This window comes from Lontra canadensis, unplaced genomic scaffold, assembly GCF_010015895.1.
Source record: "Lontra canadensis isolate GAN:19392208 unplaced genomic scaffold, GSC_riverotter_1.0 scaffold72, whole genome shotgun sequence".
Lineage (NCBI taxonomy): Eukaryota > Metazoa > Chordata > Mammalia > Carnivora > Mustelidae > Lontra > Lontra canadensis.
Window position 1 is genome coordinate 4,203,550 of NW_022631066.1, and position 26,998 is coordinate 4,230,547.

At 38.2% G+C, this 26,998-nt stretch overlaps 1 protein-coding gene across 9 annotated transcripts in view; it reads left to right on the forward strand.

Annotated features, from left to right (window-relative positions):
• NEBL (nebulette) overlaps positions 1-26,998 on the forward strand; it is a 355,773-nt gene that overhangs the window by 288,042 nt on the left and 40,733 nt on the right. For 4 of the 9 annotated variants that reach the window (XM_032880855.1, XM_032880861.1, XM_032880856.1 and 1 more), the window contains exons 9-17: positions 967-1,068; positions 4,835-4,939; positions 6,852-6,959; positions 11,908-12,018; positions 14,543-14,653; positions 16,994-17,104; positions 21,828-21,938; positions 22,106-22,216; positions 25,216-25,320. The exons of 2 other annotated variants lie outside the window; for them this stretch is intronic. In XM_032880855.1, coding sequence (XP_032736746.1) covers positions 967-1,068; positions 4,835-4,939; positions 6,852-6,959; positions 11,908-12,018; positions 14,543-14,653; positions 16,994-17,104; positions 21,828-21,938; positions 22,106-22,216; positions 25,216-25,320 — 975 coding nt within the window. The remainder of the gene's footprint in view (positions 1-966; positions 1,069-4,834; positions 4,940-6,851; positions 6,960-11,907; positions 12,019-14,542; positions 14,654-16,993; positions 17,105-21,827; positions 21,939-22,105; positions 22,217-25,215; positions 25,321-26,998) is intronic. 3 more of the 9 variants (XM_032880860.1, XM_032880859.1, XM_032880858.1) reach the window with 3 other exon arrangements.

Below are 26,998 nucleotides of genomic sequence, written 5' to 3' on the forward strand. Positions count from 1 at the left end.
TTACACGTATTAAGATGAAGAATTGTTGAACTGTTGCTTTGTTAGATCATTTAAACCTTTCAAACTCCTGCCAGGTTGGTGGGACTCCGCGTCTCTTACTTTCACTAATGTTTAGTGTGTGTTATTTGTGTGCCTTAACTCACTTGTGTTTGTTACCAGCAACTGAAATGGGTCTTTTGGGATCACTGGGAATATCAGAACGGCTTCCTTTTCTTTTGTTTTTATCCTGTGTGTGTGTAAAAGTGTAAAGCAAATAGAGTTGGAATACACTTAAAGGAACCCAGAGCATGGAGCCTGGAAGCAGGAGGTTTTGAATCAGACAGCTAGGATTTGAATCCTGTTCTACCTCCTCTAATACTATCCCTTCATCTTTCTGTGCCTCAGTTTACTTATCTGTAAAATGGAGATGCTTAAAAATACCTCTCCACTAGGGTTGTTGTGGAGATTAAATACGTACTACGTGTAAAGTGGTTAGAAAAGTGTTGGCACACAATAAGTGGTCAAATACTTTGTATTAATATTTTAATATTATGAGTACTAATATTATTGTATTTTCAAAACAGCTGGTTAAAAAAAAAAAGTTGGCAATAGGATGAAAAACGCTGAAAGTCCTGAAATTGCTCCAAAATGTAATTAAAATACAGTAGTAATTTCTAAAGAATATAGTAGCTGGTATTTTTGTTTCGAAGACAGAGTGCCTATTAAAATTACTTGATTCTGTGAACATCACTCTTTTAAAATATGTAAACAATGAAAGCAATTATCAAAATATGTGTAAGTCCCCGGAAGTTAACTTTTTTACTCATTCAGTAGTAAACGAGCACCACCTAGTGGCTATGTGTATATTTGCCTGTTAATTTCCCACTGCCTGGTACTTCCTGATGTATTAAAAATTAATGATGGCCATAAGGCAAAAGCACCTTTTTCTTCTCTTAGATGGTATTTTGTTCCACGTTATTTTCATAGGTGAAGTACAAGAAAGACATTCAAAGTATGCACGAGCCAGTCTCAGATCTCCCAAACCTGTTTTTAGAGCATGCTTTGAAAACCAGCAAAATGCTCAGCGGAGTAAGTCTGTTGGATGGCAACTCAAAGTGCCCTGTGTCTCCACAGAGCCAGGCTGCCTGCAGATGCCTCATGAGCACACCTGCTTCCTTCCAGAGCACCACGCCTCCCTGAATAACTAACTATTGGGAAAGTAGTGGCTTGCTTTCTTAAACCCCACCAAAGCTGTGCTCTACGAAGGGGCTTCTCGCTGGCTCTTTACTATCTCTTCAGTGCAAACTCTCTCATTGAAACAACTATGCTTCAAAGCCCATGGGCAAGTGTTCTTTCTGTCTTTCTTCTTCCCAGTTAGATGGAAGCCACTTGGCAGTCAGGCTTAAATCAAGGATTTCTTCTTTTATGCACTCTGCTCTTTTCTAGAGCAGAGTGTCTGGGATTAGGTCCCAGTAACACACAAAATTGTCTAATTTGTATTTTCCCTGAAAATAAATCCTACATCACATGACACTCTACTTTGAGTCTTGTGAGGGTTTCCACAGTTTCTTCAGAGCGATTAGGGGGAGCGAGTGGTTTTTTCATGTTTGTGTACGCTGCCAAGTGATCATTCCATCAGAACTCACCTCCAGGATGCTGTTTCAAACATTCAATGTGTGTGGATCCTGACTTCATGGGTTCTCAAAAGTGATGACCCCGGATCACCTGTGCCCCACTGCTGACATCTCAGAATGGTTCATGGTGACGATGAACTGTAATTTGACCTCACTTTTTTTCTGCATCTATTTTCATAATGACTCACTCACATGCTCACCCACTTGCTCAGAATTATCCAGATGTGTTGAATATCTGCTTTGGGCCAGGTACGATCAGATGGAAAATTATGTTGGGCAAGGAATGTGAAAATAATTATCTTCAGGAGATATGCTCACAGTCCTGGATTAAAAAAAAAAAAAAATCTGTAGTCCAGACCTGGTTCCTGAACTGTTGAATAATGAGATACAGCTTCAATTCAGGTTTAAAAATGTCTGCCTTTGGCTTTGATGTGTTGAAACTTCTGTTCATTATTTGATAATCTTCCTTTCTCAACTGATGTCATCCTTCTTGAAGTGGATTACGTGTGTAAATAATTCATATTCGCAGAGATTTTAAAATTAATTAACTGACTTTTATCATTGGTCTTGGGAGGAAAAGCAGCCTGTCATTCTCCCTGTCTGTTGGGTGGGCTAGGAGACATAGAGGATTATCAGGCACGGAATTAGACTCTGGTCCAGCACACTTCGTTCGTACTTCTTGCCATTGCAAGCCTCCTCTCCCCACCTTTGCACACATTCCTCCACTCCTCAAGTGGTCCTTTCAGATTCACGTTTTCCTCTAGGACCCATAGGGATGTTTCTAAAAGTTGGTACATTTCTATTCTCAGAGCCTGCTTTCTTCATGTTTAGTCTCTGCCATCCCATTTTGATCATTGAGTGGCATCTGCCCTTGACTCTTCTCCATCCGTGCTTGAGTTAGATTTCCTGAGGACATGAGGATTTGTGCGCAAATAAGACAAGAAAAATATCGTGGTGGTCACTTAAAAATTTGGTAGTTGGAAGAATACATGTACTCCTAGGCAATATTTTCTTCAAGAATACTGACCTTTCTTTTATAATAATGGTGAAAAAATCATAACTTAATACAAATTGTTTCTATCACAGATAGCAGAGAAACTCAGCAAAGACATATATTACATTTATTGTATATACCATTTTAAAAGTTTAAGTCTTGGTTCAGATGGTGCTTTTGTCTCGGTTATAGATATTTTTCCTTCACAGAAAAATTGTGACTAAATAATTACTTCATGGGAGAGAAAGTTTAAGACTCAAATATGTTACCCTGAGGTATCTATTTATTAAAGTTGTATGATAATACATTGGCTGAAATTTATTGTACATTAGAATTGCCCTCTTTTAAATTTTAATGTGGAGAGAATTGGAATTTTGCTGATTTATAAAGGCAACTTAATTTTAGCCAAAGATTGAATAAGAAAGTGCTTAATAAACAGACATTCTGCCAAAATTAGTTGTCAGTTGGTTATAAATGATTGTTTTTTAAAGACCTCTAGATGTCTTTGGTATAAATCACCATTTTTTTAAACACATAGTGTAAGAGTAAAATTAATCCTTATGAGTTTGAACAGCTGTACTAATTAAAGTTTTGAAGGACCATTTTGCCCTGGAAAAGAGAGCTTTTATTTCTTTTATAATTTTGCATTAGCGTGAAATATGTATTGCATGTTACTCTGTGTCATTCCCACTAGGAGGCAACAGAGACTATTACATAAGGAAGAGCAAGTCTTGAAAATTCTTTTGCAGATCTTCCTTCAAACAGGTTCTGTTTTTTGTTTTTTAAAGAGCAGTTTCTGAAATTCTCTGCCACTAAAATAGATCACTGGGGACAGTATTTATTGAACTTTCCTTAGTCTATTCCATTATTGTAGGCATAATATCCTGGGCTTTACTAGTTCTGATTTTAACTTGATATGAGTATATTCTAGAGTATTATGTTTGATTCATAATTATTTTATTTACATATTATAAACTAACTTTTAAGTAAATTATAAAGTCCCTAAGTATACTGTTATTCTTTGAGGTTATTTAATTAGCAGAGGAGCCAAAATTTATAATCTGTTCTCTTCTTGACAGATGTACTATGGGAACATTTTCATGAGCTTCCGGTGTTTTACTCCCTCACTTTATTCTGGCTAGAGTTTTGGGAGACACACGTCTTAGTACTCTAATATCCCAGAAGTGCCTCTGGGGACTGTCGCTGTGTCCCCATGGAATGGTGGTTCTCATATGCATCCTTCCAGCCTCCCCATCCCTGGCTCTGGGCCTCTTCCTGGTGCACTCTCAGATCCCTGGAGCATCTGCTAAGACGCGAAGGTCAGCTCTGCTCTGGCCAGCTCTTTCCTGCTCCCTTTCAAATGCGGCATACTCTCCCTACATCCTACAACCTTGCCATTTTCCCTGAAATCCTCACTGCTGAATGAGCAACCAGCTTTGGCTAAAGTCTTGAGTCTTTGAGAGTTACCATTTACCTCTAGAAGTGAAATAACACAGGGTCCAGTCTCCAGTGAGAGAAATTACAAAGCAATTTTTGTTTCATCGTGGCCTGTTGTACTTGGTGTCCTTTGGTTGCCAGTTTTAGCATCTCTTCCAAATTCACCACTTTGTCTGTGTCTCTAAATCGTAGTCTTAATCCAATTTCTTCACCTTAAAAATTCAATGGACTATACCCAGACCCCTCTCTTTCTCTTCCAGGTATCTCCCACCCTCTCTTTTTAGGAAAATTAGTTGAATTATTTCTCACTCCCTTATTTTCCTTATGACCCCTCAGTCTTCCTCAAGGCTGAGCCCTCATGCACAACTTCTTTCCTTTACTCCGTTCTTTCTTCTTTTTCCCCTTCACTTCTTGTAGATGCTATCAAACACATTTCTGTTCTAGGATAAGCTCTGAACAAATCGCCTTTATTTTGCCCACCTCGCTTGCTCACATGAGTCCCGTTGCTGGTTTTTCTATTGCCCCTCCCCAGCATCTTTTTCATTGTGCTGACAGCTAATCGTGCCCTGCTTCTCTAGGGTGTCCCACATGGACCACCTCGAGCTGCTGGTCTATGGTGCCTTGCTTCCCTTCCCGCTTCCCTCAGTGTCCGAAATCTACAAGGTCAGCAATGAGTCTTGTTAGCTTTGCAGCTGTTGTTGGCTTGTATTTTTCAGTTTGCGCTCCTCAGTATTGACTGTTCTAATGGGTCTCTTTTATTTTGAATTTATGTTCATGTTCTCTATTTTAGCATGAGTATAGAAAGCTTTTTGAGGAAAACAAAGGAATGTATCATTTTGATGCGGATGCTGCTGAACACCTGCACCATAAAGGCAATGCCATGCTCCAGAGCCAGGTGTGTGCCCCTACCCCCCCCATCTGGACCCTTCACCCACTCACTGCCACACACCTCCCCCAAGAAGGGGGAGCAGAGCATACCTCCTGAGGAAGTGAGCATCGCTCCGGAAAATCTCAGACGCTGCTCTCTTTCTGTGACTGGGGTGGGAGAGCAGGAACCATGTTTCCGTGTAAAAGCATTTCATAAAATAAGTTACTTCACACAATTTTAAACTTACAGTATATCAGTTAATTAAACCGTGATCAAATCTCATGATAATTTCAGTTTTCATAGTGTACTAATTTGTCATCGTGAGCTGCAAAATTAATTTTCCAGGTGCCAAGTTTATTAGAATTTCTCGGATCAGTTAGAAGTGTTATTAAAAATTATCTTACATAAATGTTTCTTTCAAGTATAAAATTCTGTGTATTCCCTGAAAGAAATTAAAAAAAAAAAACCTTCCCTGTGAACTTTTTAAGGGTGTTATCTATACATTTTTTTATTCTGAGTTTCAGTAGTTGCAAAAGATGTCATTCCAGCATCTACTAAAATATAATTTTACATCACTCCATTAAATGTATCCTGTGGAACATAAACTCCTTAATGATTTGATACCCATCCTCATTTACAAAATAAACAATTGGCTCTCCTTTAAGGCTTGGAAACCTACATTTTTTTTCTTTTTGTATTCTACTTTTATTTAATTTTTCCCACAAAGTTTTATCCTCGCATATGTTATTATATATCCTATCATGTTACTGCACTTCAAACACTTTCATTGATCACTCTATCATACTTCTCTAAAACAAAAATAGGCCTACAAATAGGAATTTAAAAACCTGTTACATTTTCTGCTACCACAAAGTTCTAAGTATTGAACAACTACTTTTGGATTTAATCATCATTAAAAGTGCTATTATTATATAAGTTAAGAAACAATTTCAAAAAATTATTTATACATAAGAATTTTATTTTATTATTATTTTTAAAAGATTTTATTTATTTGACAGAGAGATAGCACAAGTAGGCAGAGTAGCTGGCAGAGAGAGGGGGGAAGCAGGCTTTCCACTGGGCCCGGAACCTGATGTGGGTGCTCGGTCCTAGGACCCTGAGATCGTGACCTGAGTTGAAGGCAGACATTTAAATCGCCTGAGCCACCCAGGTGCCCCACAAATAAGAATTGTAATGAAGATGCATTTCTGAATGAAATGAATCATGACCAAAACTTTTTTGTGAATGTAATTCTAAAAGGTATATATTGCTAAGAAAAAGCTGATCACTCTGACACCTTACATATAATTCTAGTTTCTGTTATCAGGAATTAGAAAATGTAGATCATTTTATAAACTAAAATAAGAAAGAGGTTGGTTGTAACTGAAATAAATAATTCATGATATGATATTATTAAATAATGCAGGGCAAAACTGAAAGCAATTATATAAAATCTGTGTGGGTGTTACTCAGTGTCTGTGGAAGAAGTCAACAGTCCCAGAGAACACTGTCTTCCCTTTGAAAGAAAGAGAATCACACTTGTGTTTTCCTCCTTGTTCATCATTTTCTGATAGACATTCGAAGCCATCACAGGGATCTGTCTCTATGTATATATGTGTGTACCATTAGTGTATATATATTAACCCCATATAGATGAGATATATCTATATATCTGAGCTATTTAAATAATTCATCCAAGTCCTAGAACTGCATTTAGTAGTTCTAAATTATTTTTAGCCCATAAGTATTTTTGTATATTACCTGTTTACTTCTTTTGTATGTCATTTACCACAGGGAACCCAGTGACCAACCCAAATGGCCAGAATAATACAATGTTAGAAACTAGGATGATTAATTTTGGATGTATTTATTTTATTTTGCTCTATTGGTACAAGGGCTTGTGAGATTTATGTGCTTTTTATACTTTTTTTCAATGAAGGTTAAATACAAAGAAGAGTATGAGAAAAATAAGGGGAAATCAATGCTTGAATTTGTTGAGACACCCTCATATCAAGCTTCAAAGGAGGCTCAGAAGATGCGGAGTGAGGTGAGTCCCTTTGATTTGTTATGAACTTTTTTTAAAAGTTTATTTATTTTTAAGTAATTTTGTGTCTAACATGGGGCTCTAACTCAGGACCTTGAGATCAAGAGTCACATGCTCTCCCAACTGAGCCAGCCAGCTGCCCCTGTTATAACTATCTGATGCATATTTGGTATTTTAGCATTTGAAAGGAACTAGCAAAGTGATTCAGAATGCTGAATGGGTCTAGAGGAAAGCACACTGCCCAGGAAGGCTAGGGAATCCCCGTTCTAGATCTGGCATCTTGTCTGGGTCTTTGAGATTCTGTGACCCTAAGTTTTTCTCATTTGGCAAATACAGTATCAGGCCAGGTGAGCTCTTAACTGCTCTTTCACATTCTATGATTACAAAGTTGGCACTTTCAGGTTGTGTCCATGTAAAATTATGATGAGCTGAAAGAAAATGAAGAGCCTGTTGCTTTATTTACCTTTTATTTTTCAGTGACAATAGAACTAACATGTATTCAATGCTTGCTCTGTGCTAAGCAGTTTGCTAAAAGATTTATGTATGTCTCATTTAATCCCCTCAGGGTAGTGACGCTAGGTGGGCATATCCCTCAATTCATAATCATCCACTGAAATTAACTGTCTTATCTGAAATCACATATCCAGTAAATGCCAATGATTTAGGACCTGGTCAAATCATGAGTGATTCTCTTTTTTTCTGTTCCCTTACGTGGTTGATTCTCCCCACAGTCCTCCCACCCCCCAAACAGTGACAATGGAAGTTTTAAAATATCAAGAGAAGAGAGCAGTTAAGAATTTTTTGTACATATGCATTCCATATTCTACTTAAAATGATGCTGAATCATATCCAGATATTGCCCAAATGCTTTCGCTCCATCCTACTGAGATTTCTTCTGTTCTTTCCTTCCGTACATTTTTTGGGACCAGACACCAGACAGAGAAGGTTTTCTCTGCCAACATCCAGATTCTGTGGGTACACCAACTTATTACCTCAAAGAGACAGAAATAGTGGAGAGCAGATCAGCCGATTACGGCCCCACGCCAGGTGTGCTCTGTGGGCACAATCTTGTCTATTCTCCAATAACAATACCAAAACAGGGAGAAATGAGAACTTCCGGACAATGAAACTCTCATAGGAATTTTGAAAACAACATATGTGCTATTTGTTGTTAGTTATGCTGCTGTGTGTTGTAATTCCTCTTTCCAGGGAAAGGGCAGTCAGACATTACAGGGGCTTGTTGAATTGTCCAAGTTGTTTAATTGTGTCTTCAGGCAAGAAAAGAGAAAATTGCTTGTTTTGTCATATCTCATAGCTTCTTAAGCTATTGAGAGAAGTTCTACTGAGAAATAAGTGACTATTTTGATGAAATTAGCTGTTTGTTTTAACTGAATTGGCAGAGAGGTAAATTTGGTCATAGTTCAGAAGCCTGACAACTTACATTTAATGGGATAACTTTTATGGGACTATCATTGTCTTAGTTTTGGCTGCTATTAACCAAGTGCCACAGACTGGGGGGCTTAAACAACAGAAATTTATTTCTTACAGTTCTGGAGGCTGGAGGTCCGAGATCAGGGTGCCAGCAGGTCAGGATTCTGGAGAGACCCTCTTTGGGGTGCCTTCTCGCAGCCTTCTCACTGTGTCCTCATGTGGAGGAAAGCAGAGAGGAAGCAAACTCTCTTGGGATGAGTTTGAGGTCACTAACCCCATTGCGAGGGCTCCACCCCCATGACCTCCTCTGTCCTAATCACTTTCCAAAGGCCGCACCTCCAAATGCATGCATCACTTTGAGGGTGGGGTGGGGTTTCCGCATATAAATTTTGGGGCAACACAGACATTCAGTCCATATCACCTTTTCTGCATTTCGAGAATAGTATGCAAGGTACTGTGCCGTTACCAGGTGGAGAGCTGGAAGGCAGCCTCTGGGTTGAGCCTCCTGGTTGAGCCTCCAGAACTTGTAGCCTGTGTCAGTTGTCACCTGGCTCTCACTGATAGTCATGCGTCATCCTTCAAGGAGAAGACCAGCACTTTCAGGCTGAGCTTTCTGTCTTCTTCCTCCCAGCCCCAGGCTATTATTATTCAGGTGTTTGGGCTACATTTTCTCATCTTACTCATAGAGGGACATGTTTCCCTGTTTTCCTCTCTTTGATCCTCTTTGTACTTTCTCTTTGGAAGACTGTCTTTTCCCTCCCCTTCTTTCTCCCCATGGCTCCAGTACTCAGACTGTCTGTGGTAAGTCTCAGGGAAGCATGTCGGGAATGCACATCCCCACGCCGCTGCCTCAGGAGGTCCTCCGTGAGTCTGCCAGTGGAGACTGGGAATCGTACTTAACAATATCCCAGGAGCTTCTGATGTCGGTGGTTCTGCGATCATACTTTGAGAAACACAGACTCACTGCAGAAAACGACTGGTCCCCTAACTTAAAGTCATAAAAACCAGATGGACTTAAACAAACCGATAAGCCCAAAATATATAGATAATCTGCTTCTCAGAGATGCAGTGGGCAAAGTAGACCAAGTTGTTTTTCTTTATATGAAATGCTTAGTTGATTTTTTTTTTCTACTGGGGATAGACCCTCGAAAGAGGAAGATTCCCCAAGACCAAATTTCACTATACAGATGACAGGGCCTTCAAAAATACCTTCTGAAAAAGTGCTGTTGTTTCTACATAGGCATGTTTCCCTGTGCTGATCTTGGAAATCTGAGAACCAGCGCTTTGCCTTTACCATGGCTATGCCTACATGGTACAAAATGAAAATAAAATGTCGACAACTGAAAAAGAAAAAAAACAAAAAAACAACCCACCCCAAATCAGTCAAATGAACTAATCAGTTCCTTCTGGTTGGCTGTTTTGACATCAGGTGCCAACAGCTTTAAGGTTTAACTGTAGTAATGTATTTATTATATGCTTTGGAATTCGCTTACATCAGGGACTGTGTGGGCCTTTTGTTAATATTGGCTTTCAATTTTTGCTATTCTGATTTCTGGCATTGTCGCTAAGGGGAAATTATCCTTTGCTGGGGCTGACACATGTTTTCCCTTTAATTATAGCCTCTGGCTATTAGATTTTTAGGCTCAGCAGTTGTGTTTCTGCTTAGCAGGGCTTGAGGAGAGCGAAACCTTTCAATAGAAAATATTTTTGGCCCAAATTTATACTACAAAGGCTAGAAACATAAAATATCTAAAAATCATAGTTAGACCGAGGTTGATGTGAAAGATGCCTTTAGATAGAGTACCAATGAAATGGACACAGAGAGAAACGTCTGGGTTACAGATGCTTTTTATTCCTATGAGGTAAGCTTGACGATGAGTTTCTTGAGCCTTCTCTGGGTAAAGCTAAGTGTGTATGATGTCGAGGGTGGTCACTCATGTTTATGTTAGGCCTATAATTACGCTTCTCTCACATTTCTTCGAATGCCAGATAGAGGTTTAATCAGTATGTTTTCTAGAAGAAATCTCCAAATCTGGCTTTGAAAATTTCTTTGTCTTCTGTTTCATAAAAAGTATACTAAAGTTTTGTTTGTTTGTTTGCTTTCCAGTCAATCAACCTTCCTTAATGACTTATTTCAGCAAAATAAATTTTTCACCGGAGAAGGGCTTTTTGAAGTGGATGATCTGAAATAAATAAATATATACAAATTTTTATTTTTCCTTTTTTAAAAAGACATTTTTGGCCTGGAAATACCCTAGCTTCAGCCTTATAACTGTATAATTTCAGTTAGTTCCACATAAAGAAGAGGGCAGTTTCTCATTGTTCTTTGGAAATATCTATAGTTCCTTTAACTCAGAATGTTCTCAGTGCAACTTATTAATCACTTTGTTAAATTTTAGTGTTTCTAGGACATCTCTTGTGACCTTTTTATTTTCTTTCCTGTGGCTTTCCACAGATCATTTGTTAAATAGTTGTATGTGACATAAATGTAGGAGAGGCAACAACCACCTCTCTGATCGTCCCTCACGGTTTGGGAGAATTTCTTTACACAATTACCTAACTCTGTAATAGGTAGATTATGAACCCAGAAACGGCCTTTTGTTTTGCATTAATAACAATCTCTTGTAGAATTTATTTGTATTATCTTTGTGATGCAACTTGAATAAAACACTTAGCTGGTAAAATATAGGCTTTTGTGTGTCCGATAAATATTTCACATGGATGGAGATCTTTGTTATTTAGAGAGACTGTTTTTACAGTCCTAAGGTGAGAGTTACCATTGGCTTTCAAATCCATGGGTCAAATGCTGGAATTGAAGGATTCTTAGACAGAGGGTGGCCGAGAACGTCGAAGGGGCAGGTAGGGGTACGGATGTCCGTCCTCCACAGTCACTATCTGCCCCTTTCACTTCCTAGCTGAGAACTCTTTCCTAGAGAACAATTTATCAGGTTGAAGACAAGACTCCTCACAGTATAACTTGATTTATAGATGGTAGAGAAACAGTTTCAGGGCCAAAATCATTAAAGGAAGACATGGAAGCTGCAGCATGAGATGGTCTTTGCCATGTTCACAAAAGGCTTCCAGTGAAAGGGGTGATGAGAACCTCAACATTTATGCTCCTATGCTTTGAATGGCTTTCCACACAGCCAGACTTTCTTCCAGTGGATGGATCCACTCCGTTAAGAATGAACCAGTCCGGGGGTTCTCAAATAACCAACTTTATTGGCTTTCCTCTCCAGTTGGGCTGGAGTGAAATAGTGACAGTTTGATAAGGTGTTAAGCAGCATCACTCTGAGTGCTTTCCCAGAGGCAGCTGGTCCTTGATGATTCTGCTTTTGTTTGGTAAGAATTCTAAAATTTATAGTAAATTTGGAGTGATTTCCTTGTGGCTATGAAGACTCCGAGGTGGTAGGATTATATAAGGCAAACCTCAGTTTTGTTCTGGGAACTCTTGTTCTGATACCTTTCCAACAGTGATGAGTATTTTCTAAATTTCAAATTATGTGGTCTTATTTAACAGAAAGTTTACAGAGAGGACTTTGAGAAGGAGATTAAAGGAAGGTCTTCACTGGATTTAGACAAGACTCCAGAATTTTTACATGTAAAGTACATCACCAACCTTCTGAAAGAGGTAGGGTCTTGCGATTTACTATTAAATATTGTGAAAGAAAACTAAAGAAATAACTCAGGAAATATTTACTCCAAAATTCCCTACTAACTGAGATGTTAATCTATTCCTCTTTCTCTCACTTTGACCTTTATGACCAGAGTTTTTCATTTTCATTAAAGACAGGAAAGTGTGTGTTCACATTTCCACTTAAAGTTGGGGGAAGAAATCACCTAGAGTTTCTGGAAAAACTTGAAAAATATTCTGATTCTGTGTTTGTACCTCAGAAGCTCTGTAAACAGTTTTATAGCAGTTTTTTTTTTTTAATTCTGACTATGTGTGAGGCAAACTTCATTCTTTCAAATTTAGTTATTCAAAAATGCATTTTAGAACCAGCGTTTTCTGCAACTCTCCTGTAGCATTCTCAGGACATCTGATCATCAGAAATGAGAGGCTCAGATGTGAAGGTCTGGGTAAATGACACATTGTTTCTGAGTGGATTGTGTTCTAAGGGGGGGAATATCTAGCATAGAGAACATAGGAACTCACATTGATTTTTCATTTTACTCTCAGCAGGAATCTGCTCCCCTCCCCCCCAACTTGGTGCATTTTGGCTCACGATGTATTACATTTGCTGAACATTAAGTTCGTCAAACCAGCAATTAAAAATGTCATGCTCATAGTCCATCCCTTTCAAAGTTTCTTTTTCTTTTTCTTTTCTTTTCTTTTTTTTTTTTTTGTGGCTGAAAAGTAACTCAGAGCTCTTCTAACTCCGTGTTTAAATAGAGTCTCTTTACATATAAGGGGGAGTATTATAGAACTTTTCACCCTGAATTTTGACTGAAGAAACTACTCCTGAAAGAAATATCTTAAATCAGTGAAATAAATTCGAGTACGATTCTGTACATGAACTTCCTTAATAACTGGATGCCAGCTGGCCTTTACCGTTTAACTGCTTTTAGAAATTTAATGTGCCTCGCTGTTGTAAAGTATGTTGGGCTGAAATGGGCATATGGTTTATGCAGGAGTGCTTTTGCTGTCCTACATTTTCTCACTCCTAGTTCCTCTCGAACTTTTTGAAGTCGAAGTCTAATCAAATGGCCACTTCCTGCTATTGTCTTTCCTTTACAAAATATGCACTGTTTATATGAAACTTTGAAAGGAGACTCCCTTTTATCATTTACATGCAAATGACAATGTTAGATCCAGTTTAAGGTCCATAAATGACATTGACTGTCTCTTTTATTTCTCTTTTTGAAAGAATCTTATTTTAGGTGTATTGATTCAGAATGTTTGCATCAGGATAGTAAAAGACCCATAAGACTATGATTAAAAATCTTTTAATTCAATTTTAAAGAAGTCTAATTTTAAAAAAGGAACTCTCAGTGACTTAATGAAATTAAAACTTTTCTTTCTAAGTATATGCATTTAGCTTTAAATTGTCTTTGCATTTTTTACTTTATTATGGTTTTTACATTTATATTGCCATTTAGAATATTCAGAGTATTGTTTTATACTTCAATTTCATTTGATTCCCCCAATTGCCCTTTAACATCAGTATAATAAGTATTTTTATTTTCATTTTGCCTGTGCGTGTGGAAATCAAGGCTCAGTTACTTAAAGTCTTTTGAAGGTCACATGTCCAAACAAGTGAAAGAATTCCTACTTTCATCCAGGTCATTTGACTCCAGAGCTCTTTCCAAAATTACATTCAGGTCATTACAATGTCTTCTAGACTATTAGTTAAGCAGAGGACTAGCTAATTTAATTATAGTGGACAAAGAGAAAATAACATCAAATGAACCCTAGAATTTACTGGAATATAACTTCTTATTATTATAGGAAGCCTCATCTTTTATCTGGCAAGTTAGTCATAAGTGCAACTCAGTTGAATTGGATCAAGATATATATTGTTTTCATAATACATTTACTAGGGAAAAAAAAGAGATTCATTAGCAGAACAAAAACCTCAAGTTATATATGAGTATTAGTAGAGACATTTGGATCCACTTAAAATATAATATTAAAATGGATGACATTCAAACTATGTATTATCAATCTGTAGGAAATTATTTGGTTTTATGAATCTGAATAAAGTTGATTTTTTTTTTAAACTTTGGCTACATCAATCCTTTTGATTTTGTAATTTTCAATTCTTTTTCAACTATGGTCTTTTGGTGATTCATATTTTATAGACAGCTTTCAAAGAAATATTTCAAATAATTAATAAGAAGCATTCATTCCTAAGATCTTCCTCACCACTTAAAAGGAAGACATCTTTTTAAAATATGGCACCAATATGGTACCAAATATACTGGAAGTCAGGATGAAAGGGAAAATCCTGATAAAATTGGAAGCCACTCTAAACATGACTAAAAGAGAAAATAGAGTCTCTGTAGAAAATTAGGAGCATAAATACTCAAGAGTGTGATTCATAACTTCCTAGAAATATTTTCTCCTTTCTTTGGTCTCTAGAAAGCATGTGACATGGTATATCAATTAAAGGGTATCCCAGAAATTTTTGAACTGTCATGTTCTTGTCTCATAGAAGGAATATAAGAAAGATCTGGAAAATGAAATAAGAGGCAAAGGAATGGAACTTAACCCAGACGTTCTTGATATTCAAAGAGCAAAACGTGCATCTGAAATGGCTAGTGAGGTAAGTTTATTTATTTAGCAACTGAAAATGTATGAATTTTCAGCTGACTTCCTCGTCTGTAAACCTTTTTCAAAGATTTATATACATTCTGTAACTTTTATGTGCCAGGTGATGATAAGTAGCTATTCCTAGTAGTCATTTTCCAGTCAAGGAATTAAAAAAAAAAAAAGATATTCATCATCTCCTTTCCATGTGGTATGAGAAAGATGACAATTTCCCCCTTGCAGAGAAAAAATGTGTTTAATAAACTAGAATAATTATAGGAGATTCAATTTGAATTTTTAAGGAAGTAAAAGGCAGAGGATTGGGAATTTGTGTTATTAAGCTCTGTCAGTTACTATGGTGCAGGTCACATGCTCTCCCGCTCTCTACCCAACGGAGCCCCCACACCATGCGTCCACTGCTCAGTGAGCCCACATAAAGCACTTTATGAAGTGAGAATGACTTTGCTCACTGTACATGGAATTTGTGGGGAGGAATGAAATGCCCCTGAAGAGCTCGGTCCTTTCATCCTTGTGTTATGTCATTACTTTGGTATCAGATAATGGCCCTGCACTTTGAGGAGAATCTAGCTGAACTGAGCAATGAGAAATGGAAAGTTGTGTCCTCATAGGTTCATAAACTGAGGTAATCATGATGATGGTGACCCTATAGTCAGGCTGCAGATGACAGGAACCCAACTCAAACTGGGTGAAGCAACAAAGGGAATGTTTTGCCTTATGAATAGAGAAGTCAGAAGTCAAGTTTCCTTCAGGTTGGAATCCAAAAGATGTCTCTCTTCCTTCCTCTCTCAGTTCTGTTGTCTTTATTGCTTCAACCTTGGGAAGCTATCTCCAAGTGATGGCTTATCCTAACAGTAGGATAGCTCCTATCCGTTCCAGTAATCCCAATAGGAAGTGAGCATCTGTTTTTTTCTTTCTTTCTTTCTTTTTTTTTTTTTTAAAGATATTATTTATCATCTGACAGAGACACCGAGAGAGGGAACACAAACAGGGGGAGCGCGAGAGGGAGAAACAGGCTCACTGCTGAGCAGGGAGCCCGATGCAGGGCTCTATCCCAGGACTCTGAGATCATGACCTGAGCCAAAGGGAGACGCTTAACTGAATGAGCCACCCAGGTGCCCCTGAACATCTGTTTCTTATATTTATAGCTAAGGTCCTAGGATTGAGTCTCACTGGATCAGATTCTATCCTGTGTCTACTTCCGCCCTAATCATTGTATCTGGGGCAGAGGAGTGTAATGGTATGGTTCTCGTGATCCCTCCTCAGTTGTCTAATTGCATTCTAAGTGTAAAAGATTCAAGGGTTGCCTGGATGGCTTGGTCGGTTAAGTGTCTACCTTCAGCTCGGGTCAAAATCCTGGAGTCCTAGGATCAAGCCCCATTTTGAGCTCCCTGTTCAGCAGGGAGCCTGCTTCTCCCTCTCCTTGACCCCTGCTCACTCTCTCTCTCTTTCTCTCTCTCAATCTCAAATAAATAAAAAATCTTTAAAAAAAGATTCAAAATTGTTATGTGTTTAAAAAAATTTATAATCATCTTTGGCCATATCCGTGTTCTTTAAATGAATTAAAGAATTAAAAACCACTCTGATGTCTTTGGCTAATATTGTCATCATATATCACTAAGTTAGCAATTCTGTACAGATTCTTCTTGTATGGTGACATGTAAAGTCCACCTTCAGAGGTAGATCTTGTAATCACTTGTTGGTAAGACCTGGAAAAATCATTTTAGACTCTCAATGGCAGAGTCCATCTAGATACAGCTGCATGGCACGATGGTGGCAGGAACAGTAGTAAGTCAGCCTTAGCCCTACGATTATAGGAGTAAAAGACCAAAAGAAGCTATCAGTTATTGAACACCCACTATGTGCTGAGCACTATGCTATATGCTATCTCATTGCTCCTTGGAAGGTTGGTACATGGAGGAATTATTGTCCCCATTTTGCAGATGAGTAAACCGGAAATGTTAAACATTCCCAGTGTCACACAGCAATTGAGGGCTCTGGCCTCCAAATCAACCTTCTTTCTATGACATCAACTCATCGAAACCTGCCTTCCTATCTCCCAGCCCCTAACACAGTCGTCAGTGAAGCTTCTCAGCATGTATAGTAAAAGCCTCAAATCTTCACATACCCTTTTCCAGTGAGAATGGTGATACCCTTCTAAGCAGTCCAGAAAACTTAGTTCTAGGTGATCATTTCATAGTACAAAATAAAGTGTGTTTTCTTCTTCTTCCTTTTTTTAATATGTTCAGCAATTTTTTGGTATCATTGATTACAGATACAGGTTTGTCCTTAGAGTGTCTGAATATTATAAAATACTGGTGTTTTTTGTTTTTTACAGAAAGAATATAAGAAAGACCTGGAGTCAAAAATTAAAGGGAAGGGAATGCAAGTTGGCACTGACACCCTTCAAATACAACATGCCAAAAAAGCTGCAGAGATAGCTAGTGAGGTTAGTCGAGTAAATGGTATAGATGTCTTAGAACCTGTATTTCAGGGGGATCCTGGGTGGGTTAGTCGTTAAGCCTCTGCCTTTGGCTCAGCTCATGATCCCAGAGTCCTGGAGTCAAGTCCGGTATCAGGCTCCCTGCTCAGCAGGAAGGCTGCTTCTCCCTCTCACGCTCCCCCTGCTTGTGTTTCCTCTTTCTCTGTCTCGCTCTCTGTCAAATAAATAAATAAAATCCTAAAAAAAAAAAACAAAAAAAACCCTGTATTCGGAACTTCACAAATCATATTAACCTCCCGATTAGTACATGGAGTTCCCCAAAGCTTTGTGATTGGTTTAAAAAGTTTGGAATGGAGACCATTCCAAATCAGCATGTTTGTTTGAAAATGTTTAGTTCCTGCTTTACTCATTTCCTTTAAATATATCAAAGAAAACTAGGGGGAAGGCATTTTAATAGAACACACACACACACACACACACACACACACAAACACACACCCCCTCTTTCTTATCTTATCCTTGGAATACAACAAATTTCACATTCATCTGGGCTACAATAAATGTTTTCATGCTATGTTTTCTTTAAGGATAAGTCATGTGCCTCTCCATACATCTGTGTTTCCCACTTTCTGAACAGACCTTGAAAATCACATATTGAGACTCTAGCCTGACAGTGATAACCATTTCTGTATGATTTGGTTGCACGTTCTGAAAATACCCCATTGACCTCATCACCATGCCTACCGGGTTAGCATTTCGGATTGAAGTGTTCTATATCCTGAATGACTGTGTTCTTTCATCTAATATTTTCCTCTTCATGCAATGCATGTAACAGCAGGATATTAATTTAGAAGTTTTGGCTTAGAGGCTATGATATGATAGAGAACAGATAACAACATTGTAGGAGCCAGACCATAAATGTGTAGTTTTTTGGAGGCAATAACCCAGAACCAGTTCCATACCTCTTGAACTCCTCCAGTAATTTCGAGAATGTACGAGTGTCACTGGAGTAGAGGGTATTTGGGAAGAGCTGATTTTGTGAGAAACATTTGTGAAGAGAATGTTGGAGAGAAGGCTAAGGAGTGCTGCCCACTTACCTCAAGGCTGGTTGGGGGTGTTTCAGTGGGGCTACTCTGAGAGCTGTAATGTAATGTGTTTGCAGTTAGGAAGAGCCGGCTCAGGGCTGACTCCCTGCAGGAAATCTGGAGGGCGAGAGGGAGCTGATTAAATGCCCTCCAGTCTGCTGCTGCGTTGGGATCTGCTTATATCCCCAGGGTTAGGGACTGGCCAGGGGAATGGAAGGGTCATAACTGGTTTGGAAAAAGGATCTGGAGATGATAGGAGACTTGAGCAATAGAGATTTTATTTAGAAATGACAGAGTTGGAGGGGATGCATGCTGAACAGGTCCTTGAAAACCTCCTTTGACTTGACCCCTCCTTCCATTCTCCTGAAATATAGCCATTGTTGCAGATTTGTTGTAGAACCTTCTGGATCTGTTTTTATGTGTATATAGATAAACATAACACTTATGTACATATAGATTTAAAAAGTCCTTAAATACCATGTATTTTTTCCTGTGCTTGGTTTTCTCACTTAATATTATAGACCTTTTTCCATATTACTTCATATAGTTCTACCTCATTCTTATAGCAGAATTGTTTCATAACTTGGATGTGAATATGTAACCATTTACCTTTTGATGTCTTATAGGCATTACCACATGTAAATGACATGTAAAATGTAGTAACAGGATATCAATATTAACACAATAAAACCAGAAGGCTTAATTTTCCCCCAGATCTGCTTTCCTTTTCCACTCCCTTCTTAGCAAATGGCATCAGTGAGATCTCTGAAGTCTTCTCATCAGCAACTTTTATTGACTCTGCTCCCAAAATAATTTCTAAATCCATCTACTTCTCTCCACCCTAGTCCAAGCTACCATGTTTGTCACCTGGATCCCTGCAATGGCTTCTAACTAGAATTCTGCTTCCATTATTGTCCTCTTCATAGCCATTCTTTACCCAACAGCCAGAACCATCTTTGAAGAATTACGTTAAATTATGTTAGTCTCACTACTTAGAACTCTCCAATGGTTTCCAGTTATGTCCAGTATAAATGCCCCACTCCTTGCTCCTGCATTCAGAGCCCCTCTTCTGCCATTCTCATCTTATTCCCCTCTTCCCTTGCCCATTATGATTGTCCTCCAGCCTCACAGATATGCAGTCTCTGCACAGTGCTGTTTTCTTCTGGAAAGTTCTTTCCCTGGTCTTTGCCCAGTTGTTTTTTCTAGTTATTCATTCCTTAGATGTAATGGTACTTTTTAATGGTGGCCTCCTTGGGATTCCAAGTAACTAGCTACTTGAAACTATCAAACTATTAATTATAAATCTCTGAAATGCTTCTTATTATTAGGAGGGGGCAACATCCAGTGTTAGTTCAAGGTACTGGCTTGGAGTAGGGGGTTGGGAGTGAGGAATTCGAGGCTGGAGAACAGGCTTCAAAATCAGCCTGAGAGTTGAAGCCAAAAGAAGGCAACCTTTCCATGGAGAGAACAATGTGGAAAGACTACAAATTATGTATTTCACACTTTTATCTAAGCACAGGCCTCTAAGACACATTCCTTTCATGAAACGTTGGAATTTCATGTCTTTCCTTAAACGGTATAGATTTGTTTTATTCAACGATATGCTGCTTTCAATTTCTGTGTGTAGCTTAGGAATGTCTGCTAGTTCTTGAGAAGCTAGGGGAAAGAAAGGCCTAGGGGAGTCAGCTATCCTATGGTTATATGTACATCATGATTATAGCCGTGCTGTTATCTTTGCCATCCAAAGGTCTCATTTGTATGTAATCCTAGCCATGTCCCATTTTGCCCAGTTGCTAGGTTCTTGCATCCATTTCAGCCAAACTTTGGGACTTTCAAGGCTTAACTTTTCAAGGAAATTAATGTGGTATATATTGTTACATGAATCACTTCCAATAGTTAAACCCTCCAGAACCTATGGAATTGACCATATGACTTTCTTTAGCCAATAGGAGATTAGCAAACATGACTCAGGCAGAGCCTATAAAACTCTTGTGCATTGGGGCTTGTCTTCTTGGAATATAGGTGCCATCATGTTTTTTTTTAAGCCTTCAGAGTTTTAGGGTATTTTATTATACATTAGTATTAAATGATGTAACTAGGGTCCTATGTAATCTATTGATGTGCTTGAGGATGCTTTTAAATTTGAAAATTCATATTGCAAAATTAAATGACATACTTCTACCCTGGGACCTTGGTGGCTATCTATGATTAGTGCCTCACTTTCTATATACATTGTCCTTCAAATGAGGTGCTTTGTTTGGGGGCCTTAAAGAGGCTTACTAGAAATTTTTTTTTTTAAATACACATAGTTATAATGGAATATTATGATTTTGAAGGTTAAATGCTATTATTTAAATTGTATTCAGAAAAGTGAAACTGAGACTCCAAGTCAGTGAAAATAAGCAGAGTTATGAGTAGAAGATAGGAAAAAATATAATATTTTTCTGAGATTGAGATCTTTGTTTATACCTTTTAAAATATAGGATATCACAAATAAGCAAGCCAACATTTACGCCATTGCAGGGAAACTACAAATCTAGATTATGTCACATCTAGGCTACGTCAACATAATCAGAAATAACTGTTTTAGAAGAAATGTAATTAGATACAGCAATTTTTTTTTCTTGTAATACAGTTTTTCATTAAAGAATCCATACACACTGAAAAGTATACAATTTAAGTCTACAGCCTGCTCGATTTTTTATAATCAGTTTTAAAATGTGATGAGTCTTAGAGACGTGTTGTGTCTGGGTAATTATGACTATTTTGTAAGTAACACATAATTTAATTCAGGCTGCTCAAAATAAGCAGATAATTTGTGGTTCTTAGAACTAGACAGTAGAGGAAGTCCTAGGCTGGGCTTGCTCTGGGGCTCAGACAATGTGATTGAGTTTGTCTCTATCTTCAGTTCTCAGGCAGGCTTTCTTTTGTTTGCAAAGGGTTCTTAGCAGCTCCTGGGGCTTCTTCTTTCTCCATCCATGTCTAGAAGAAGAGGGAAAGCTTCTTGATAGTTTGGGTGGAAGAAGAATCCTACTCATCCCTGGAGAATTTTGGAAGGGCCAGGGATGGAACTTCAAAAATCATATTGTGATTATACCCCATTCCCCATACCCCAAGGGATGGGGTATAATGGTAAATTTATGTGAGCCCAACAGGACCCCCTGACTTGGGCCAGCCTCACCCAAGCTGAATGGTCTAGTTTGGGGGAGCTGTGAGTTGCCCAGTGGCAAAGCAGGGAGCTAATGGGAGGTGGGGGAAAGAGCGGTTGGATTCCAAGGAAGCAACCAGCAATAATTATTCACTGCAGAGCAAAAAGTGACAATTTTGCAATGACATCCTACTGATACTCATCAGATGAGTTACATGTTAACCAATAACTGATCAATTTTATTATACTGAAATAGAAAAACTTCCTCTTTCGCTAACTGTGTTTCCTTTCTTAATTCAGGTTAGTAGGCAGGAGCCTTCTGATCCCTTGTGAATAAGTCACTCCAAGCCATGTTCCTCCCACAAATTTTAAAACTCTTCCTAGTTTTGTAGAAATGAGAGTCCAAAGCCATGATCTTGATGTTAAATGCCAGCACAGTTATTAACAGTTATTCACATTCTTGTGGAGCCCTCACTGCATGTTTTATTTTCTCCAGAAAGACTATAAGAGAGATCTGGAGACTGAAATAAGAGGGAAGGGCATGCAGGTGGGCCCAGACACTCCTGATATCCAGAGAGCCAAGAAAGCATCGGAAATGGCCAGCCAGGTGAGGAACCCACAAGATATAAAGTTTACAACAGACACGATGATCTGCGTATAGAAAAAGCATAAATGGCATTTTCGCATGTGTAGCCTTGAGATTCAAACACATATATATCAGCCTTGCTCTGGAAGGAGAAGCAAAGCTCTGAAGATTATTTTCTGTTCGTTTAGAAAGAATATAAGAAAGATCTGGAAAATGAAATTAAGGGGAAAGGAATGCAAGTGAGCATGGATATCCTGGACATACTACGAGCCAAGAGAGCATCAGAAATCTACAGCCAGGTTGGTGGAGGGAGTAAAGAGTCTCTGAATACCATTTTCTGATTTTCAGTCCTCATGTGCTTTGTGTGTCTCTAAGACTGGTATTTTTTGGAGGGCACTGTGTTCAAAGTCACTGCACTCTATTCTAGGAGCTATTGGTCAAACTTGATTAAACTCACTAATGAAAGGAAATTTGCTGTAAATTCAATTCAGTGGCTGTTATTGAGTGTCTGAGCTCCCCTGTTTGAGTCCAACAACACTGTGATCCTTTTTATTTTTAGTTTTTGACTCTAGTGCACGCTTGAATCCAGAGCTCACACTATAGAGAAAAGATTACAGATGAGTTTGTCTATTAACCATCTCATAGTAATAATGAATATTATCCCTAAATAGTCAGCTCCAATGAAGAATGAATAAAACTGTGCAAGGTGGAAGGTGAAATTGAACATTAACAAAAAATTAAGAGAAGAATGGTCTTGGTAAAATTTAATTTACCAAGTGTGACCTGTCACACATCCTCTCGAAAGACTTGTAGAAAAAAAGCTCTAGAAAAGCTGGATATGGATATAACCACAAAAGAATATGTCTCATGGAAGAAGTTATGGATAAAATCTGATCTGGGCAAAAAATTCATTAGGGAATATTGTCTTCGCTATAAAATTTACAAGGAAAAGAATGAATCCCAATGGAAAAAAAAAACAGTAAAGGGGAATGAAAAAATTAAAATGGTGATAGAAAATTGACAAAGGAATTGCATTTGATGAATGGGATTTATGATGAAGAGAATTTTCAACAAAATCTGACCAAATTTGTTAGAATTCTGATTAAAGCACAAGCAGAATCTGAACATCTAAAGGGCGTCTCCAGATGACAGAGTCAAATGTTAAATGAATTGTCTGCTTCTCGGCTCCTCAGATGACACAGCTGTGGGATGGTCCTGAAATGCATGGCCATCTGTCCTCAGTGTCTCCTGGTGCCACCTGAACTAGGAGAAATTGGCTCTAACTATATCAAGTGACTAAAATTATAAATAAATACATAAACCAAGTAAAGGGTCATAGGAGTCAGTGGAGAAAAGTTACTATTTCAAGAATGTCAATCTCATTCATTCATTCAGTAAATACTTTCTGAGCACCCACTTATGTGTAAAATTAGACATGGTTTTGCCCTTGGGGAACTAATCTCATAGTTTAATAATCAAATAATCACACAAATACAGTATTACCCACCATGATATATGCCACCATGATATATGCCACTCCCTCCAAAGGTAAGGGCTTCCCATGGGAAGCGATGCCTGAGTTGTCAGCATTCCTGCCTTAGCTTTACAGTGTTGCTTTGTTGCTTTGTTTGGGACAGAAGGATAAATCTAACTTCAAGGAATTTTCATTATTTTAGGATACAATGGAATACTTATGAGATTGTAACGATGCTGTGCTGAGTCTCAACACGAACAATAATTACCTTTCCTGACAAGCATGCGTATGCCATAATGGTTAACTTCACTGACTTTGGACCCAGAGTGCCTGGGTTGAATCCTGGCTCTGACACTTCTTAGCAAGTGTCTCAGTTTCCCCATCTGTAAGAGGGGATAGTAACACCATCTGCTTGGAGATTTGATTTAATGAGTTAATGTGTATTTTGAACCATACCTATGACTATATAAACGTGGGTACTCGTTGAAGGTATGGCCCAGATTGTACCAGAGCTTATAGTAATACATTTAATACACAGAAATTTGAGATTTTAATCTCAACTACAGAAATACTAGTGTCTTTCCATTATACAAATGTAACTTTTTCTGAAGTAGGAAACAAAGCACAAATCCAGAAGCGTGAAAAATAGCACATATAGAGAGCCATGTTACTTGTAGAAGCTATAGGACTACCTTGAACAGGGACTGGGGCTGCTCATGAAGGATTAGGTTTCTTTAGGGTTCTGGTCACCAATTCCAATGCATGTATGTGGAGGCTTCCTCATACCAAAAAGCAATTCTTGGACATCAGCGGGGGACTAGAGAATTCAACTCAATTCTGGCACTGTCTACTAAAAGCTGGCACCAAGTTCTACAGGTTATGGGCTCAGTCCTACAGGATGGTTCCCCTCCCCTTTTCAGATGCCAATTGCAAGCTCAGTTTTTCACCTGTGCTTTTTGGTCAAAAGGCTATAGATCACAGGTTCCCAGGACCCCGTACTCAGGGTTCATTTGCTAGAGCAGCAGACGGAACTTACTAGATCAGCAGTTTATTATAAAAGGATATAACTCGGGAACAGCCAGATGGAAGAGATGCATTGGGCAAGGTATGAGGAAGGGTCATGGAGCTTCCAAGCTCTCTCTAGGTTCATTCCCCATTTCCCCAAAATCTCGCCATGTTTACCAACCTGAAGCTCTCTGAACCCTTTCCTTTTGGGTTTTATGGAAGCTTCATTACATAGGCATGATTGATCAACTCTGGGTATTGGTGATTGATTCAGGCTCCAGCTCCTCTCCTCTCCCCAGAGGTTGTGGGTTGGGGAATGAAAGTTCTAACCCTCTAATCGCTTGTTTGGTTCCCCTGGCAACCAGTCCCATCCTTAAGTGTGGTCCAAAAATCATTTCACTAACATGACTAAAGGTATTTTAACCACTCTCATCACAGGAAATTCTGACAGTTTTAGGAATTCGGTGCCCGAAATAGGGACAAAAACCAAATATGTATTTCTTATCGTAAGTCACAATATCACAAGTTTCTAATCTTAGAAATGGCACAGAGGCCAAGGCCTCTGGAGGCCTTTGGATGGACTGGGGTGGGAACCATTTCCTGAGAAGAGGCAGCCTGTTTCTCTGGACTCTTTGCTTACTGTTTGCTTATTCCTTTTATTTCTGTTGTCCCATCAACAACTGCTTTGAATCATAAGATATAATTTATGAGGATATGAGCCATGTGGAATAATAGAGTTGGAAGCTGCATTATTTTCTATCTCTCATACATGTACATCACACACAGTCTCAGATTCATATTAAATGTTTATATTTTTAGAAAAAGTATAAAGACGAAGCAGAGAAGATGCTTTCTAACTATAGTTCTGTGTTAGACACTCCTGAAATTCAGAGAATCAAGATAACTCAACAAAACATTAGTGCGGTGAGTAACTATTACTGCTTCTCAGTGGGCACCTTGAAATTTTGTTTCCAGAAGGAGGGCATTTTTCCTCATTGTCTGATTGTTGCATTGTTTGAATTTTCTATCAAATGTATTATCTTTCCTTCGTTAAAATAACAAGAGTACTGTTAACCAAAATTCAGTCAAGTCAACTTAAAGATCTGATTGGTTTTATTCAATAATTCATGAATCAGGCATGTCCCCTCTAACAGATTTGAGAATGATCAGTAGAGATGTACAAAATGTAAGGCTTTGATAGGCAGAAACCAGCAGGACAAGGAAGTTATTAGCAAGAGAGAAAATAGGATTGCTTCAGACAAGGTCACCTTCCCTTAGGGAAAAAGATGGGGGTCTATCACGCAGATTACCTCTCTAGTGCTGATGAGGAAATTCCAGACTGATTGGTTTAAAATTCCACTCTTGAGAGAAGCTAAAACTGCAATTACTTTAGGTATTAAGTTTTGATGGGTCTTAACATGAGTGACTCCATTTTGGGCCTGTTGTTTCCCTTTAATAGTACCAAATGTTCTTATATGGTAAAATTTATCATGATTGTTTTGGAATTACAAATTCAAATTTTCTTCTGTGGTACAAGCAAGAGTTCTTTTTAACTGAAATTTAAAATTTTACTCACGGAAGAGGTCTTAATCTTCCACACAGATTTTACTTTGGAGATGAGAATAATCCTATAAAATGACTTCCTTCCTGATCACTGATTTGCCATGATAATGTATTTAGGAATTTACTAGTTTATAACCAACTCCTAAACTTTTATATTTTTTACTTTGAGGAATAGGAGTTGTATCAGCAATCATTAATTAAGGGACGAGTCTATGTTTGATGGATATACAAACCTGAATTCTAAAATTATAAAAATTGACCATACAGCCAATATTTATAAGTAGAACTAGCTCATTAATCATTTAGTAGTTAAGTAAAGGTCCCATCAAAATACAAATTCTATGAAGTCTGAGGACTTTCGGAATATTTCTACTTTGTAATAAATTGGCAAACTCAAAACCTCCAGGTGTGCTAGTCAGGTACCGTTAGGGCCTTCAAAGCAAGTGTGCTAAGAAAGGGAAGAGTCTGGCTTGAAGGGATGATCAGGGGGTAAAAGATGTTTTTACTCTTATCTCCTGTGATTCCATGTGTTATAGATTTTTTCTGTGGGGGAAAACATCTCTGAGGCCATACTCTCCCAACCCCCATTAGGGCTCACTGAGTTACCAAGTCTTAACAGAGGGAATAGTTTTGTCCTCATCTGCCTTTCTGATATTTACTCTACTATTCGGTAAGACATTTTGTTTCTTCGTTTTGCTTTGTCTTAGAAAGGCCCGGATTGTTGGTAGGAGTGGAGAGCCATGTGGGCAGGTTAACGAATAAGTAGAAGAGACGGAAATAGACTGAATAAACTTTTGATGTTGATGATGAAGCCACTATTTTCTGTGAAGAGAATGAGGACATCTTTGTGTTTGGAGAATAGCACTTGCTTAAAATTTCATGCCATTTTTTAATTAAATGAAACTGCTTAGTAAGCTTTTCTAATATGTGCTTTGCTTTTTCTCAAACACACATATGATACATGTTTATATTTGAAGAAGGAAACTCTAGTTTGCCAACTTTTTTTTTTTAAGATTTTATTTATTTATTTGACAGAGAT